At 40.8% G+C, this 15,968-nt stretch overlaps 1 protein-coding gene and 1 non-coding gene across 2 annotated transcripts in view; both read right to left on the reverse strand.

Annotated features, from left to right (window-relative positions):
- Positions 1 to 15,968, reverse strand: part of lrig3 (leucine-rich repeats and immunoglobulin-like domains 3) — a 62,233-nt gene that overhangs the window by 18,317 nt on the left and 27,948 nt on the right. Inside the window, exon 4 of the mRNA XM_043708660.2 lies at positions 119 to 247. Within this exon, the coding sequence (XP_043564595.2) occupies positions 119 to 247 (129 nt within the window). The remainder of the gene's footprint in view (positions 1 to 118; positions 248 to 15,968) is intronic.
- Positions 11,962 to 12,064, reverse strand: LOC122559866 (U6 spliceosomal RNA). The gene has a single exon (XR_006314578.2). It is a non-coding gene; the product is annotated as a U6 spliceosomal RNA (small nuclear RNA).

Genomic DNA, 15,968 nt, shown 5'->3' on the forward strand with positions numbered 1-15,968 from the left:
AAAAGGTCTGCTTAATAATCAGTTTCCTCTCCTCATTCTGAAGCTCTACCCATCTACTAAAACACAATTCTTTTACCACAACTAGCACAAAATGTAAGAAGTTAGGCCACACACTTACAGACACCGAAGTTGCAGAGGTGGAAATGTTTTCAATTCCGAAATGTGATTGTTACTGAGATCCAGTGTTTCCAAAGACCGGAATGGTGTCAGTTGCTCAGATCTTACCTCAACAATTTTGTTATAAGACCTGTGGCAAAAATGAGATTTGATGAACAAAAACTAAAAGGTGCAAGCTCTTGGATTCAAGTACATAGTTATAAATTTAGCCTTAGTATTAAAAAAAAGCCAAGTAGAACTGTAGCATCAGTACTCTTACCACTTTTCTGACAAAAGAGTGGTGCAACAAAATAGCACATTATACTTTTAGACAAGAAATGATGAAATAATCCAACTGGATGTGTATTCCGAGAAAACCAATTTCTTCTTAGAGATAATGTAGCAGCACAAATTCAGAACAAAGAGATTGCAGCAGTGAAAATGTTAGTAAATTATTTGTGAAATTTTCTTTTCTACCAATTTGCAGTTCTGTATGTTGGAGGAGAGCTAACTTCTGAATCCAAATGGATCATAATTGTTGACTGTACAATTTGATTATTTATGAGCCAGTTTCAATAGGTGCTGCATTCAACTAACTTTTATTGCTGCCTTGTTTTAGTAAATGCCCAAATGATAGAGTCATGGGTGATCATGAAAGGGGCTCATTAGAAAGCTCCACAAGCTTTCCACAACTTACAATTTACAGTATCTAAACACTTTTAAAACATGCATAAACAATTTATGGATGCTTACTTGTAAACTGATTTATTTAAGGGTGTGTGTTTATTTAATATAAGCAAAGTGCAACAAACAACTTGTTGCTCACGCTCCATACACCCTCGATTACAGCTGAAACTTAACAACCACTTTTAATTCAGTTCTACTGGCATGAATGTTATTTCTATGAAGTAATAGTTCACACAAAGTACATACATAATTTCAGTTAATGATATATTAAACAAAATTCTGACATGCTAAAACTGTGACTTTAAAGCATTTGTTTTAACTTAATACAAGCAGTCAAGGTCAAGAATATTGACTTCCCATGTTCTAAACAGAACCCATCTACCTATCTCCTCTAATCCACTGATTGCAATTGGGATTGGTTAATTATTTAGTATTTGCACTGAAGGATGAGACACTGACCTTTATACTAAAATAATGCAGGTTACACTAATAGGCCAACACACAAGAAAGTTTGGTGGAGGTTTGAGAAGTGACAGTGGAGGAGTTAAGTGCAGGAAACAACAATACAATCCAAGAAACAGAGATCCTTCCACTTGATGGCTTCAGGAATTAGAATCATAGAGAAGTTCAGCACAGAAACAGACCCTTTGGTCCAACTTGTCCATGCCGACCAGATATCCTAACCTAATCTATCTGTGAAAAAGTTGCCCCTCAGGTTTCTTTTATATCTTTCCTCTCTCACCTTAAATGTATGCCCTCTAGTTCTGGACTCCCCAACCCCAGGGAAAAGACTTTGTTTCTTTATCCTATTCATGTACCTCATGATTTTATAAACCTCTATAAAGGTCACCCCTCAGCCTCCGATGCTCCAGGGAAAACAGCCCCCGCCAATTCAATCTCTCCCTATAGGTCAAATCCTCCAACCCTGGCAACATCCTTGTAAATCTTTTCCGAACCCTTTCAAGGTCCACAACATCCCTCCAATAGGAAGGAGACCAGAATTGCACACAATATTCCAAAAGTGGCTTAGTCAATGTCCCGCAATATGACCTCCCAACTCCAATGCTCTGATCAATAAAGGAAAGCATACCAAATGCCTTCTTTATTATCCTACCTACCTGTGACTCTACTATCAAGGAGCTATGAACCTGCATTCCAAGGTCTCTTTGTTCAGCAACACTCCCTAGGACCTTACCATTAAGTGTATAAGTCCTTCTCTGATATGCTTTTCCAAAATGCAGCATCTCACATTTGTCTAAATTAAACTCCATCTGCTACTCCTCAGTCCATTGGCCCATCTGATCAAGATCTCCCTGTACTTTGAGGTAACCTTCGTCACTGTCCATGACACCTCCAATTTTGGTGTCATCTGTAAGCTTACTAACTACGCCTCTTATGCTCACATCTAAATCATTTATGGACCCAGCACTGATCCTTGTGGCACTCCACTGGTCACAGGCCTACAATTTGAAAAGCAACTCTCCACCACCACCTTCTGTCTTCTACCTTTGAGCCAGTTCTGTATCCAAATGGCGAGTTCTCCCTGTATTCCAGGAGATCGAACCTTGCTAACCAGTCTCCCATGGGGAACCTTGTCGAATGCCTTACTGAAGTCCATATAGATCACATCCATCGTTCTGCCCTCATCAATCCTCTTTGTTACTTCTTCAAAAAACTCAGTCAAGTTTGTGAGACATGATTTCCCACGCACAAAGCCATGCTGACTATCCCTAATCAGTCCTTGCCTTTCCAAATGTGTGTACATCCTGTCCCTCAGGATTCCCTCCGACAACATGTCCACCACTGATGTCAGGTTCACTGGTCTATAGTTCCCTGGCTTGTCCTTACCACCTTTCTTAAATAGTGGCACCACATTAATCAACCTCCAGTCTTCTGGCACCTCACCTGTGACTATCAATGACACAAATATCTCAGCAAGAGGCCCAGCAATCATTTCCCTAGCTTCCCAGAGTTCTAGGGTACACCTGATCAGGTCCTGAAACACATAAAACTGAATGAATCTTCAAGACATCCAGCACCACCTCCTCTGTAATATGGACATTATTTTCAAGATGTCACCATCTATTTCCCCACATTCTACATCTTCATGTCCTTCTCCACAGTAAACACTGATGCAAAATACTCATTTAGTATCTTCCCCATCTCCTGTGGCTCCACACACAGACTACCTTGCTGATCTTTGAGGGGCCCTATTCTCTCCCTCATTACGCTTTTGTCCTTAATGTATTTACAAAATCCCTTTGGATACTCATTAACCCTACTCACCAAAGCTATCTCATGCCCCCTTTTTGCCCTCTTGATTTCCCTCTTAAGTATACTCCAATTGATCTTCTAAGGATTCTCTCGATCTCTCCTGACTATATCTGACATATGCTTTCTTCTTTTTCTTAACCAAAACCACAATTTCTCTCGCCGTCCAGCATTCCCTACACCTACCAACCTTTCCTTTCACCCCAACAGGAATATCCTGACTCTGGATGCTTGTTATCTAATTTTTGAAGGTTTCCCATTTTCCAGCTGTCCCTTTACTTGTCAACATCTGCCCCCAATCAACTTTTGAAAGTTCTTGCCTAATAGCCTCAAAATTAGCCTCCCTCCAATTGAGAACTTCAACTTTTAGATCCTGTTTATCCTTTTCCACCACTATATTAAAACTAATAAAATTATGGTCACTGGCCCCAAAATGCTCCCCAACTGACAGCTCAGTCATCTGCCCTGCCTTATTTCCCAAGAATAGGTCAAGTTTTGCACCTTCACTAGTAGGAACATCCACATACTGACTCAGAAAACTTTCTTGTACACTCTGAACAAATTCCTCTCCATCTAAACCCTTAACGCTATGGCAGTCCCAGTCTATGTTTGGAAAGTTATAATCCTCTACTAGAACCACCCTAATATTCTTATAGGTAACTGAAATCTACTTACAAACTTGTTTCTCAATTTCCCACCGACTATTAGGGGGTCTATAATACAATCACAATATGATCATCCCTTTCTTATTTCTCAGTTCCATCAAATAACCTCCCCGAATGTATTCCCAGGAATATCCTCCCCAAGTACAGCAGTAATGCTGTCCCTTATCAAAACATATCACTTCCCCCTCCTCTCTTGCCTCCCTTTCTATCCTTCCGATAGCATTTACATCCTGGAACATTAAGCTGCCAGTGCTGTCCATCCCTGAGCCATGTTTCTGTAATTGCTATGATATTCCAGTCCCATGTTCCCAACCGTGCCCTGAGTTCATCTGCCTTCCGTTAGACCTCTTGCATTGAAGTAAATACAGTTCTATTTGCCAGTCCTCCTTGTTCTCTGCTTTGTTCCTTCCTGCCCTGACTGTTTGACTCACTCCTTTTACCAACTGTACCAGTTGCGAATTGATCTCTTTCCTCACTTTTTGCCTGGGTCCTACCTCCCCCCCTAACCATACAAGTTTAAATCCTCCCAAGCACCTCTAGCAAATCTCCCTGCCAGTATATTAGTTCCCTTCTAATTCAGCTGCAATCCATCCTTCTTGTACAGATCACTTCTACCCCAAATGTTAACCATTCTCCCATACACCAGCTCCTCAGCCACACATTCATCTGCTCTATCCTCCTATTCCTACCCTCACTAGCTCAAAGCACCAAGGAGTAATCCTGATATGACTTACCGAAAGGACCTCCTTTTTAAATTCCTGCACAACTTTCTATATTTTCCCTTCAGAATCTCATCCCTTTCCCTTCCTATGTCGTTGGTTCCAATGTGTACAACGACCTTCTGGTGGTCCCTCTCTCCTTTGAGAACATTCTGCAACCTCTGAGACATCCTTGATCCTGGTGCCAGGGAGGCAACACACCATTCTGATTTTTCGCTGCTGGCTGCAGAAACATGTCTGTGTCTCTGACTAGAAAGTCTCCATCACAATCGATCACTCGAAACCAGACATTCCCCTCATTACATTAGAGTCTGTTTCGATACCAGAAACTTAGCTGTTCGTGCTACATTCCCCCAAGAGTCCATCACCCCCGACATTTTCCAAAACAGCATACTTGTTTGAAATGGGGATAGCCACAGAAGAGTCCTGCACTATCTGCCTACCTCTCTGACCTTCCCTGGAAATAACCCATTTTCCTAACTGTATCTGCAGCTTTTCTCCCTTCCTGTAATTGCTATCTATCACACCCTATCTCTTGTAAATTCCTCATTGCCTCTATTTGCCGCTCCAACTGATTCATTCGATCTGATAGGATTTGAAACCAAACACACTTCCTGCAGACATAATCCTCAGTAACAACAGAAACTCTCCCTAAACTCCCACATTCAACAAGAGCATATCACTCTATTAAAGGCCATCTTTGCTACTTCACAATCTACAGACCCAGAAAATAGCATCACGTGGTGGTGTATGAATGAATATGAACTTGAAAACTTCCAGCCTCAGCAACTGGTCTAATTTGGGTATGTGAAGTATTGAAGCTTCAGTGTTCTTGGGTGGGGATGACAGGGGGCAAAACATTAGCAATCTTTTGGTCACTGGTTCCACTACAAACAACTATGTGACTAGGTCAGCCTAGCTCTTAATGATCTTCCGAGCGGAACAGATGTAAAACTTGCCCCCCACTCCTCCTTCTCTGTCCAAGGCCCCAGAAGATCTTTTCACATCCGACAAATTTTGCTGCACATCCATCCATCTCATCTACTGTGTCTGTTGCTCTCGATTTAGTCTCTTCCACACTGGGGAGACAGGATGCCAACTCGCGTTTCATGGAATATCTCTGGGACACATGCACCAAACAACCCCACCATCCTGTGGCCAACCACTTCAACTCTCCCTCCCACTCCACCAAGGACATGCAAGTCCTGGGCCTCCTCCACCGCCAAGTCCATGCCTGGCAGAAGCATGTTCCATCTTCCGCCTCGGGACCCTTCAACAATACGTCATCAACATAGACTTCATTACTTTCCAAATCTCCCCTCCCCTCATCCCAGATCCAACCCTCCAATCGGCATCACCCTCTTGACTTGTTCTACCTGTCCATCTATTGTCATCCCGTTTCCCCCTCTCAGTCGAAACAAAATGCTCAGAGACAGTGCGTCTTTCCTCCTTCATCTTTATTCTGGGCCCTGAAAGGACACAGAACTGTCCCCCAAACGCACAGAAACACAAGTTCACAGTCTTCTCTGGAACAGCAGTTTCTCAATGAATTATATGGTCATTTCACAGGGAGGAGCATCCAGATAAGGCCACATACATATTGATTGGGTGACCATTACAATCAGAGTGTGTCAATAGCAAAGATTAAGCCATCTGCTGTCACACAATGAATAACTGGCTTCACATAATGAAAACTGGCTTCAACATAATGAAAACTGGCTTTAACATAATGAATATGTTTTACCTTGTTAAACTGACCTCACATACTGAATGCTTCCAATACTATTAAATGGTTCTACATAATGAATGCTTTTCCACCTTGTTAGGCCACTACCCTTGCCTCCAGCACACCATTGTTAACTGCAAGTTCTTATCTGATCCAAGTCATGCTCAGCTGAACCTCTTTCACAAAACCTCTTCCTTGCCTGCTTATACCCTATACATATTCTCACATCTTCCTTCCCACCTATCCACTCCACCCTCCCCACCGACCTATCACAAATCACCCCCACCTGCATTTTCCTATTGCTTTCCCAATCTTCCCAAGCCCCACTCCCATCTTCCTTTTTATCTTTCAGCTCCCCCCCTCCCACAGTCCTGATTGACGTCCTTATGCCCAAAATGTTGACTCTCCTGCTCCTCAAATGCTGCCTGATCTGCTGTGCTTTTCCAGGGCAACACATTTCGACTGACTGTCCAGCATCTGCAGTTCACTTTCTCCTATTTATTGTACATAGTCACTTGTGAACAGCCATTATTACCATCCACAAAACTGGTACACAAGTTGCAACTTATCAGAGAAGCGGGCAACAAAATCATAGAAAGCCAAGGGCGTTTGAATGACAAATCTACCTCTACAAAGGGAGTGAAACTGAATAACATTTCTCTATTTCAGTTTGCTCCAATCGTCCATTCCTACACCCCACCCTATTCATTATACGCTGCAAATTCATAATTTTAAAATATTAGTCTAATTGATTCATTACTGTCACATGTCCCAAGATATAGTGAAGTGTTCCTTTGTGTGCTGTATGGGCAGATCATATCGTATAAAGTGCATCAGATTAGCAAAACAAAGTGCAAAATATTGTGTTACAGCTGCAGAGAAAATGCAGAGAGAGATTTCAGAATTAACATTTGCAAGGTCTGATCAAAAGTCTGATAACAATGGGTAAGAAGCTGTTCTCAAATCTGCTCATACACTTATTCAAACATTTCTCTCTTCTGCCCGATGGAAAAGGGTTGAAGAGAGTATAATCAGGATGGGAGGGGTCTATCATTAAGTCAGATGCTTTCCCAAGGCAGAAGGAAGTAGAGATGGAGTCAATGGATTAGCGTGATGGACTGGGCTGCGTTCACGACTCTGTAGTTTCTTGCAGTATTGGGAAGAGCAGTTGCCATACCACGCTGTCGTGCATTGGGATAGAATGCTGTCTAAGGTGCATCTACAAAATTTGCTAAGTCTTTGTGGACATACCCAATTTCCTTAGCCTCCTGGGGAAGTGGATATGATATTGCCGTGCTTTCTCGCGTCGACGTGGGTATACTGGGACAGGTTGTTGGTGATCATCACTCCCAGGAATTTGATCATCTCAGATTGTATGGCACAATCAGATGTAGCAACAGTGAGCTGCGTTTGTCATTTAAAGCTTCAATTATATCCATTTCTACCACCTTTTCAGATAGTGAATTCTAGATTTTAAGAACCCTTGCAGTATTTTAAATCTATGATCTTTGGTTAACAACCCACTTGCCGTCAGAAACAGAGCAAGATAAAAAGAACCGTTCAGAATTTTCTCTCAACTTCCCATTTTTGCTCAGAGAACAATCTTAGCTTCTCCAATCTCTACAAGTCCCTACTCCTGATAAATATCCTCTACACATTTGTTAAGACCTAAGTGTGGTACCAAGTATGATGCAGAATACTGCAGTTGAGGCATAAACAGAGACTTTCAAATAGCATAATTTGAGTACAATATACCCATCTACAAAGCCAAGCACTTTAGCTACCTTATTAAAATGTATCCTGCCACTTTCAAAGATTTGTGAATTTACATGCCAGGTCTCTCAACTCTTACATCATCTTCAAGATAGTATAATTTATATTACATTAACTCTCCATGCTGTTCCTCATAATGTGCATCGTTATCCACATTAAACCACATACTGGCCATTTCACCAGACTGTGCTCATATAGCTGAAGTCTGCTATTAGTATGACCCCTATTTACGTCATCAAGTTTTGCAATGCCTGCAATCTTCAAACCCAAACTCAAGTGTAAGCCATTCACATACAGGAAAACAAAAATCAGTCATGATATTTGGGGATTTCTACATTATACCTCTCCTCTATGTCTAGACTCCTACAGCCTGGATAATTACTGAGAGTTCCTACACACACTTCTGCAGTTGAATATATCAGTCATTGGTACTCTTATGTGCCTCTTCAAAGTCCATATATTCAGCATTCACCACATTATTTTTATCACTGTTGTCACTACAAAAATGTAGAATGAAGTTTAGTCAGCCACAAATGCCCATTAATCTCTTGTATTAATCCTTGCTTCTTTGATTCTCAGTGCGACTGATAAGAAGAGTCTGCTGACAGTAGCAATTTATTTGAATGGACTTATAATAATGATGCCACATCCCAACCGAGCATAATTTTATAAATAACGCAGTGCTTCATAATACTGTGATATAATCACACTGCAAATGCCAAACAGTCAACTTTTCCAAGAACACTTGCTGCTTGAAAGATTCAATGCCTGATTTATGGATGTCAGCACTACCTAGTGAATTTGAAACAGCAGAACATGGTGTGCTATGCCATTCAAGTTAAAAATATAACAGAGGCGGTACATCGCAGAAACAATATGCTCAGTTCTCATGCCATAATGCAAACCTAAACGCACAAATATACAATCTCAAAAGGGACATGGGTTACTTCTTTCAATAGGTTTATGATATATGTCATGCAATATGCAAGACTATATTAAAAATAGGAACCTATCTCAACATAACCTGTTTTCTGTATTTAGTATGAGCTCATCCTACTACTATTTTTCATTTTTCATGATTATCACTCCCTTGCTCGAGGTCACAATGCTACTGCTGGTCTCACACTAAAAACTGAGGTTGATACACAAACGTAACAATCATCAATAATCAAATCTCCGGGGAATGAGACCAACACAAAATAGTGATACGTGACTGAAAAGTCTACTACGGTCCACGTTATCCAATAAATTAAGTATCATATCATCTTTTATTTCTCTGCAAAAACTCTATTTTGCCAGTTCCTGAACTTGTCAAGTCACCCCACAGTAAACCCTTCAGAGTCAATTCTATACACACACCAGCTTGTGTGTCAAGTATGGAAATCAAAATGTTGTTTCACAACGAGCTTTTAAAAGCCTAGATGAGCTTGAAAAAGGGGTTTAGAAATTTTAGACAAGACAGCTTATGTCCAGAAATAAGGGAGATTCATATTTATGCAACGGAAATAGGTAAACTAATTGAATTCAGGAAATTTTGTATACTGAAGAGTCACAATGACAAAATGGCAACGATGCATCAAAAACTTTAGCACCTAAAGCAAAAAGGGTTCTGTTACTAGCCAACAGCTACCTAAATACAATGTAGATTCACAGGTACAGAGCAAGGCAACCATGAATCTACATTGTAGCTAGGTAGCTATTGATTGATCAGATGTGGAGTTTGCTTACGTTTTAACAAGTGTAAACAACTTCAGTTCAAAACTTCTTGGTTATGAATTTGCGATAGTAATCAGAAGAATTATTTCTCACAGAGTATAAAAATGACGCAAGTTGAGAAAAACTAAGAGATCGGATATGACTTCAACTAACAATAGGTGGGCTGTGTCCAATGTTCTTGTTTTATTTCAGGCTCCTAAGATCTTTTAGGATTCAATTAAACAACACAAGTATAAAAATTCATTCACGTTGTTCATTACTGATCATTTCAAACAGCCGAAAAACATACCACAAACTGCATTATCAAAACTTCAATGTGAGCATCACATGTTGCAATTCTCTGGTTGTTGGGAATGGAATAATTAAGAGTATTTCACAAATCAAACCGAAGACTTTCCAGGGTTTAATGACTAAACTGCTCATGAGCAACTGTGGAAGTTCTTCTTTCTTCAGTTTATTCAAAACCATAAAGTCAGAGCTGTATAGCACAAACAGACCCTTTGGCCCAACTCCTCCATACCCATCAGATATCCTAAATTAATCTAGTCCCATTTGCAAGCATTTGGTCCATATACCCATCCAGATATCTTGCCTTTTAAATGCTGTGATTCCCCCACTTCCTCTCACAACTCATTCGATACACACACACCACCCGCTGCTTCAAAAGGTTGCCGCTCAGGTCCTTTTTAAATCTTTCCTCTCTCATCTTAAACCAATGCCTTCTAGATTTGGATTCTCCACCCCGGGGAAGACAACCCTGCCTGAGCACCTTATCTATGCCCTTCATGAATTTATAGATCTCTACAATGGTCACCCCCCCCCCCCCCCCCGCACCCCCAAAATACTCCAGGGAAAATAGTCCCAGTCTATTCAGCCTCTCCCTATAGCTCAAACTGACTTAGCAGTTCCAATACAACTCAATACATTTTACTTCACTTTTTAAAAATTTACAGCAATAAAATGTATCCATACATAGGTGACAAACCCAGTAAATCTTGCATTTTGGCCGAAGATCAAGCATTATACCAACATGAACAGGAGCAGAGAAAAGGCCATTCAGCCAGTTGATTTGCTGACTTTCTACCACAATACCATTTTCTTGCACCATTCCTGTTTCCTGTGATGTTTACAATATGCAAACATCTGTCAATCCCGGTCTTGAACATTCTCAATGACTAAGCTCCAGAGTTCCCTGGAGCAGAGAATAAAAAAGATTCACTGAATTCCCCATCTTTTACCAAAAAAATTGCACTACTCTGGGTTCTCTACTTTTTGTCATTTACATAAATGATTTGGATGGGAGCATAAGAGGTACAGTTAGTAAGTTTGCAGATGACACCAAAATTGGAGGTGTCGTGGACAGCGAAGAGGGTTACGTCAGATTACGAAAGGATTTGGATCAGATGGGCCAATGGGCTGAGAAGTGGCAGATGGAGTTTAATTCAGATAAATGCGAGGTGCTGCATTTTGGGAAAGCAAATCTTAGCAGGACTTATACACTTAATGGTAAGGTCCTAGAGAGTGTTGCTGAACAAAGAGACCTTGGAGTGCAGGTTCATAGCTCCTTGAAAGTGGAGTCGCAGGTAGATAGGATAGTGAAGGCGGCGTTTGGTATGCTTTCCTTTATTGGTCAGAGCATTGAGTATAGGAGTTGGGAGGTCATGTTGCGGCTGTACAGGACATTGGTTAGGCCACAGTTGGAATATTGCTTGTAATTTTGGTCTCCTTCCTATCGGAAAGATGTTGTGAAACTTGAAAGGGTTCAGATAAGATTTACAAGGATGTTGCCAGGGTTGGAGGATTTGAGCTATAGGGAGAGGCTGAACAGGCTGGGGCTGTTTTCCCTGGAGCAATAGAGGCTGAGGGGTGACCTTACAGAGGTTTACAAAATTATGAAGGGCATGGATTGGATAAATACACAAAGTCTTTGCTCTGGGGTTGGTGAGTCCAGAACTAGGGTGAGAGGGGAAAGATATAAAAGAGACCTAAGGGGCAACGTTTTCACGCAGAGGGTGGTACGTGTACGGAATGAGCTGCCAGAGGATGTGGTGGAGGCTGGTACAATTGCAACATTTAAGAGGCATTTGGATGGGTATATGAATAGGAAGGGTTTGGAGGGATATGGGCCAGGTGCTGGCAGGTGGGACTCGATTGGGTTGGAATATCTGGTCGGCATGGACGGGTTGGACTGAAGGGTCTGTTTCCATGTTATACATCTCTATGACTCTATTGTTACCACATACATCTCTATGACTCTATTGTTCAAGTAGGTAGTGACAAGTACACTAGTAAACCTCTGCTCAGTTGTTTCTTTTTAAAACGTTTCATGGATTTGTGTGTCATCCTTGCACAGGGGCCATGCCAATCTTCTCTGTAGTGCTCCAAATTGAGAATGCATGCTGCTTAAACCCTTTCCTCGAGGAAACAAAGCCCCATTGCAATGAGCCCTGTTAAGTCTGTGAAGGTCATTCTGTAACTAGGAGCCAATCTTCCAAACGTTTTTGCATCTTGGAAATGCCACTCCAAAACAACTCAATCTCACTCCCACTTCAATTCTTCAAAAGCCTTCTAGAAAATGAATGATTAAATGCCTTCAATTTTCCTTTTACATCTTGCTATTTATCTTTTTTCATTATCCCACAAATCCCTCAAGTCCCACTGTACCTAAAAATCCATAGCTCTGTTTTAAATGGAATGACCACCAGGAGTCTACTGTTCCCTCAGCTACAGAATTACTAAAATTCTAAAGGGCAGGTCAGAGCCTACGAATTATGTGGTCACTCACTCACCTTCCATCTATAAGATATGAGTGAGGTGTGAGGGGGAATGCTTTACACTTGACTGGATCACTTTAGCTCCAATAACATACAAGAAGTTTGACACTATCCAGGACAAAGCAGTCAGTTTTATCGTTTCCTAATCTTCAAGTTTCAACATTCACTACTTCCACTACTAACAAACAAAGTGTCAGCAGTGAGTACCATCTACAAGATGCATTGCAGCAACTCACCCAGGCTCCAAGAGCCCTTTCCTAATCCACCAGCTGACTTACCTAAAAGGAAAAGGGCACACATCATCCTGACTTGGAACAATATTGTTATTCCTTCTCTGCTATTGGGTCAGAATTCTTGAGTTCACTTGCTAATGGAACTGTGGAGGCATCCTTATAAATGCAAAGGTTCAAGTAGGGATGGGCACTAAATGCTGGCCCGGTAGCAACGCCAAGAAAGCAATAAAATACAGGGTCATAACAGTAATGTGTAAAGAAACTTGTTCCATCGATTCTAAATGGCCAACACCTTATTTTCAGGCAAGACGCAAGGTGAAAGGACAATTGTTCACAAAAAGGACTGTATAAGAATCAAAATGACATATCAGCACTACTGTTACTCAGCTACTTAAGACAGACATGTGTCAACAAAGCACCACATCCAACAAACAACTCTGAGAATACAACATCAAAAGAACTATGGTTGCTGTAAATCAGAAACAAAAACAAAAATTTCTGGAAAAGTTCAGCAGGTCTGGCAGCATCTGTAGAGAGAAATCAGAGTTAATGTTTCAGGTCGAGTGGGGATGTGTTCTGAGAAACAGTCACTTGACATGAAATGTTAACTTGGATTTCTTTCCACAGATGTTGCCAGACCTGCTCAACTTTTCCAGTAATTGCTGTTTTTGTGTCAAGAATGGACCTTTTTACTAATTTATTCCAGTGGTCTTGAAATGGTAATTGGTTAATTATTCTCAGAGAATTGAAACATATCAACTAAAAGTAGACCAGATACTCAAAACAGAACGTTTGCAAAGAACAAAACCTGAAATTCCAATTTGAATTCGGGTGAAAACCCAACCATTCAAGCCTCAGCCTGCATGCGAGCACACAGAAGGCTTGGGTTTTAGGATTTTTACATTAGAACTGTAAATGGCCCAAAACGTATTTAGTAAAAAGTAGATATTTCTACTTACTTTTAATACGATTGTCTTTATGTGTTGGAATGCTATATATAACCCTGCTGGTGTAGTGTATTTGAAAACACAGGATATGGTAGCGATTATGTTACTGGATTAGTGAGTTATAGGAACGCAGAATTTGGGAGCAGGAGTAAGCTATTCAAGCCTTTCTACTCTGGTCCACTATTCAATAATATCACAGCTCATCTGCTGTCGAACCAACTCCACTTTCCCATTTCCCAACCTGCATAAAACCCCACTACCAAATCCATCAAAAATCTATCCAAATCAGCCTTGATTAAGATTTGGAGATGCCGGTGTTGGACTGGGTGTACAAAGTTAAAAATCACACAACACCAGGTTATAGTCTAACAGGTTTAATTGGAAGCACTAGCTTTTGGAGCGCCGCTCCTTCATCAGGTGGACAATGGTGTTGTGTGATTTTTAGCCTTGATTATATTGAATGACCTGACTTTCATCATTTTCCAAAAAGAAAAGGTCCCATCTTGGTCCTAAAAGCAAGACATCTTACTTTTAAATTGTGCTCCCTAGTTCTAGTATCTTACAAGGGAAAACCTCCTCAGAATCCACCTCAGGTCCCTACAGCATCTTACTCATTTCAGCAAGTTGACTTCCCATTCTTGTAAATGTCAGTGGGCGAGGCTAAACATGTCCAAATCTTTATTTTCCATAAGTTTAGTGCTTCATCCCAAGAATGTAAAACTTCTTTAAACTACATTGAACAAAATTATTTCCTTCTTCAAAAGCAAAATAGCTTCACTAAGACCCTGAACAGCTGCAGTAAGATTTCCCTACCCTGTATTCCATTACCCTTACAGTTCCAATTCTCACCACCATCTCAACAGCCTTGCTAATGATGTCCATACCTTATGAATCAATTGAAAACACACATTGAAAATACTGGATTCTGAGTTGAGATGCTATGTGTTTGAACAATTTTTCAACAATAGCAATGGAGGATCATTATTACCTTGCAGTGAAACATTAGCGAGGAGTCTGTAACTTTAATAAAAGGTCAAGGCTAACAACTTTAAAGGCTCAATATTACTGGGCATGCATCCACTGCACCCAGTGTAGTCTCCTCTACATCAGGGAGACAGGACGCCTTCTTGAGGATCGTTTCAGAGAACATCTCGGGAAACACCCGCACCCACCAACCCCATCGCCCCCGTGGCTGAACACTTCAACTCCCCCTCCCACTCAGTCAAGGACATGCAGGTCCTGGGCTTCCTCCACCACCAAACCGTTACCACTTGACGCCTGGAAGAAGAATTCCTCAGGACCCTGCAACCACAGGGGATGAACGTGGACTTCAACAGCTTCCTCATTTCCCCTTCCCCACATTATCCCAATCCCAAGTCTCCAACTCAGCATTTTTACATTAGAACTGTAAATGGCCCAAAACGTATTTAATAAAAAGTAGATATTTCTACTTACTTTTAATATGATTGTCTTTATATGTTGGAATGCTATATATAACCGGTCCATCACATCCCCCCTCTGGCCTATTACCCCCAACCCCACCCCCTCCCATTTATCTCTCCCATTTACAGCTACATATAATTCCTTGAAAAGGTTATATTTCAGTTACAATTAGAGGAACAAATTTTTAAAACATCGATTATCCTACATTGAAGGTTTCTTTTTAAATTCCTATATCAGAGTTTTAATTTTGGAAGGCGCAAACATTGTGTGTGCACACATTTACTGGATGTTTTCAATCCAACAGTATTTTACTGTGCAATCATATGAAATAAGTGAAAGAAAGTGACAAGGGATGCTAAAGGCATTACAATCACTTGTACATGAAAGAACTACCTGATACTTGGCTCTTCTCATTAGCTTTATATGACCATTATCAAACTCAGAATCCAAAATGGAGAGTACTGTAAAAGTTCAATAAATAATAATTAGTCAGCAGTCAAAAATGGAAGGAACACCCATCTTTGGGGTGGTGAGATGGTGGCTGGGGATGGAAAGCATAGTGAGGACTGAATGGAGCATAGATTTATCTTGCAAGAGATCTATTTAACACAGTTGGAAAGGAATTCCATGTGCTTTGAATTTCAACAGTGAAAATATACAATATCAGATACAGAATTTCACACATTTTAAGTCTGTAAATGATACCTTGAAGAACACCATTCAAACCTGGGCTAATAAGGACACCTAGACCACAACATCATGTGTCATCCTGAAAAACTGAACTGTGACAAAAGGGAGGAGGCAGAACATTTAATTCTGCTATACGGTGACACCATGGATAGCTGGTTCAATTGCAATACTGAGCAACTTTCACAGTATCAACAACTGGTATTGAAAATTAGTCTGAAGCTGTAAATT

This window comes from Chiloscyllium plagiosum, unplaced genomic scaffold, assembly GCF_037043375.1.
Source record: "Chiloscyllium plagiosum isolate Xiang-an unplaced genomic scaffold, Cpla_swu_hap1 HiC_scaffold_19, whole genome shotgun sequence".
Lineage (NCBI taxonomy): Eukaryota > Metazoa > Chordata > Chondrichthyes > Orectolobiformes > Hemiscylliidae > Chiloscyllium > Chiloscyllium plagiosum.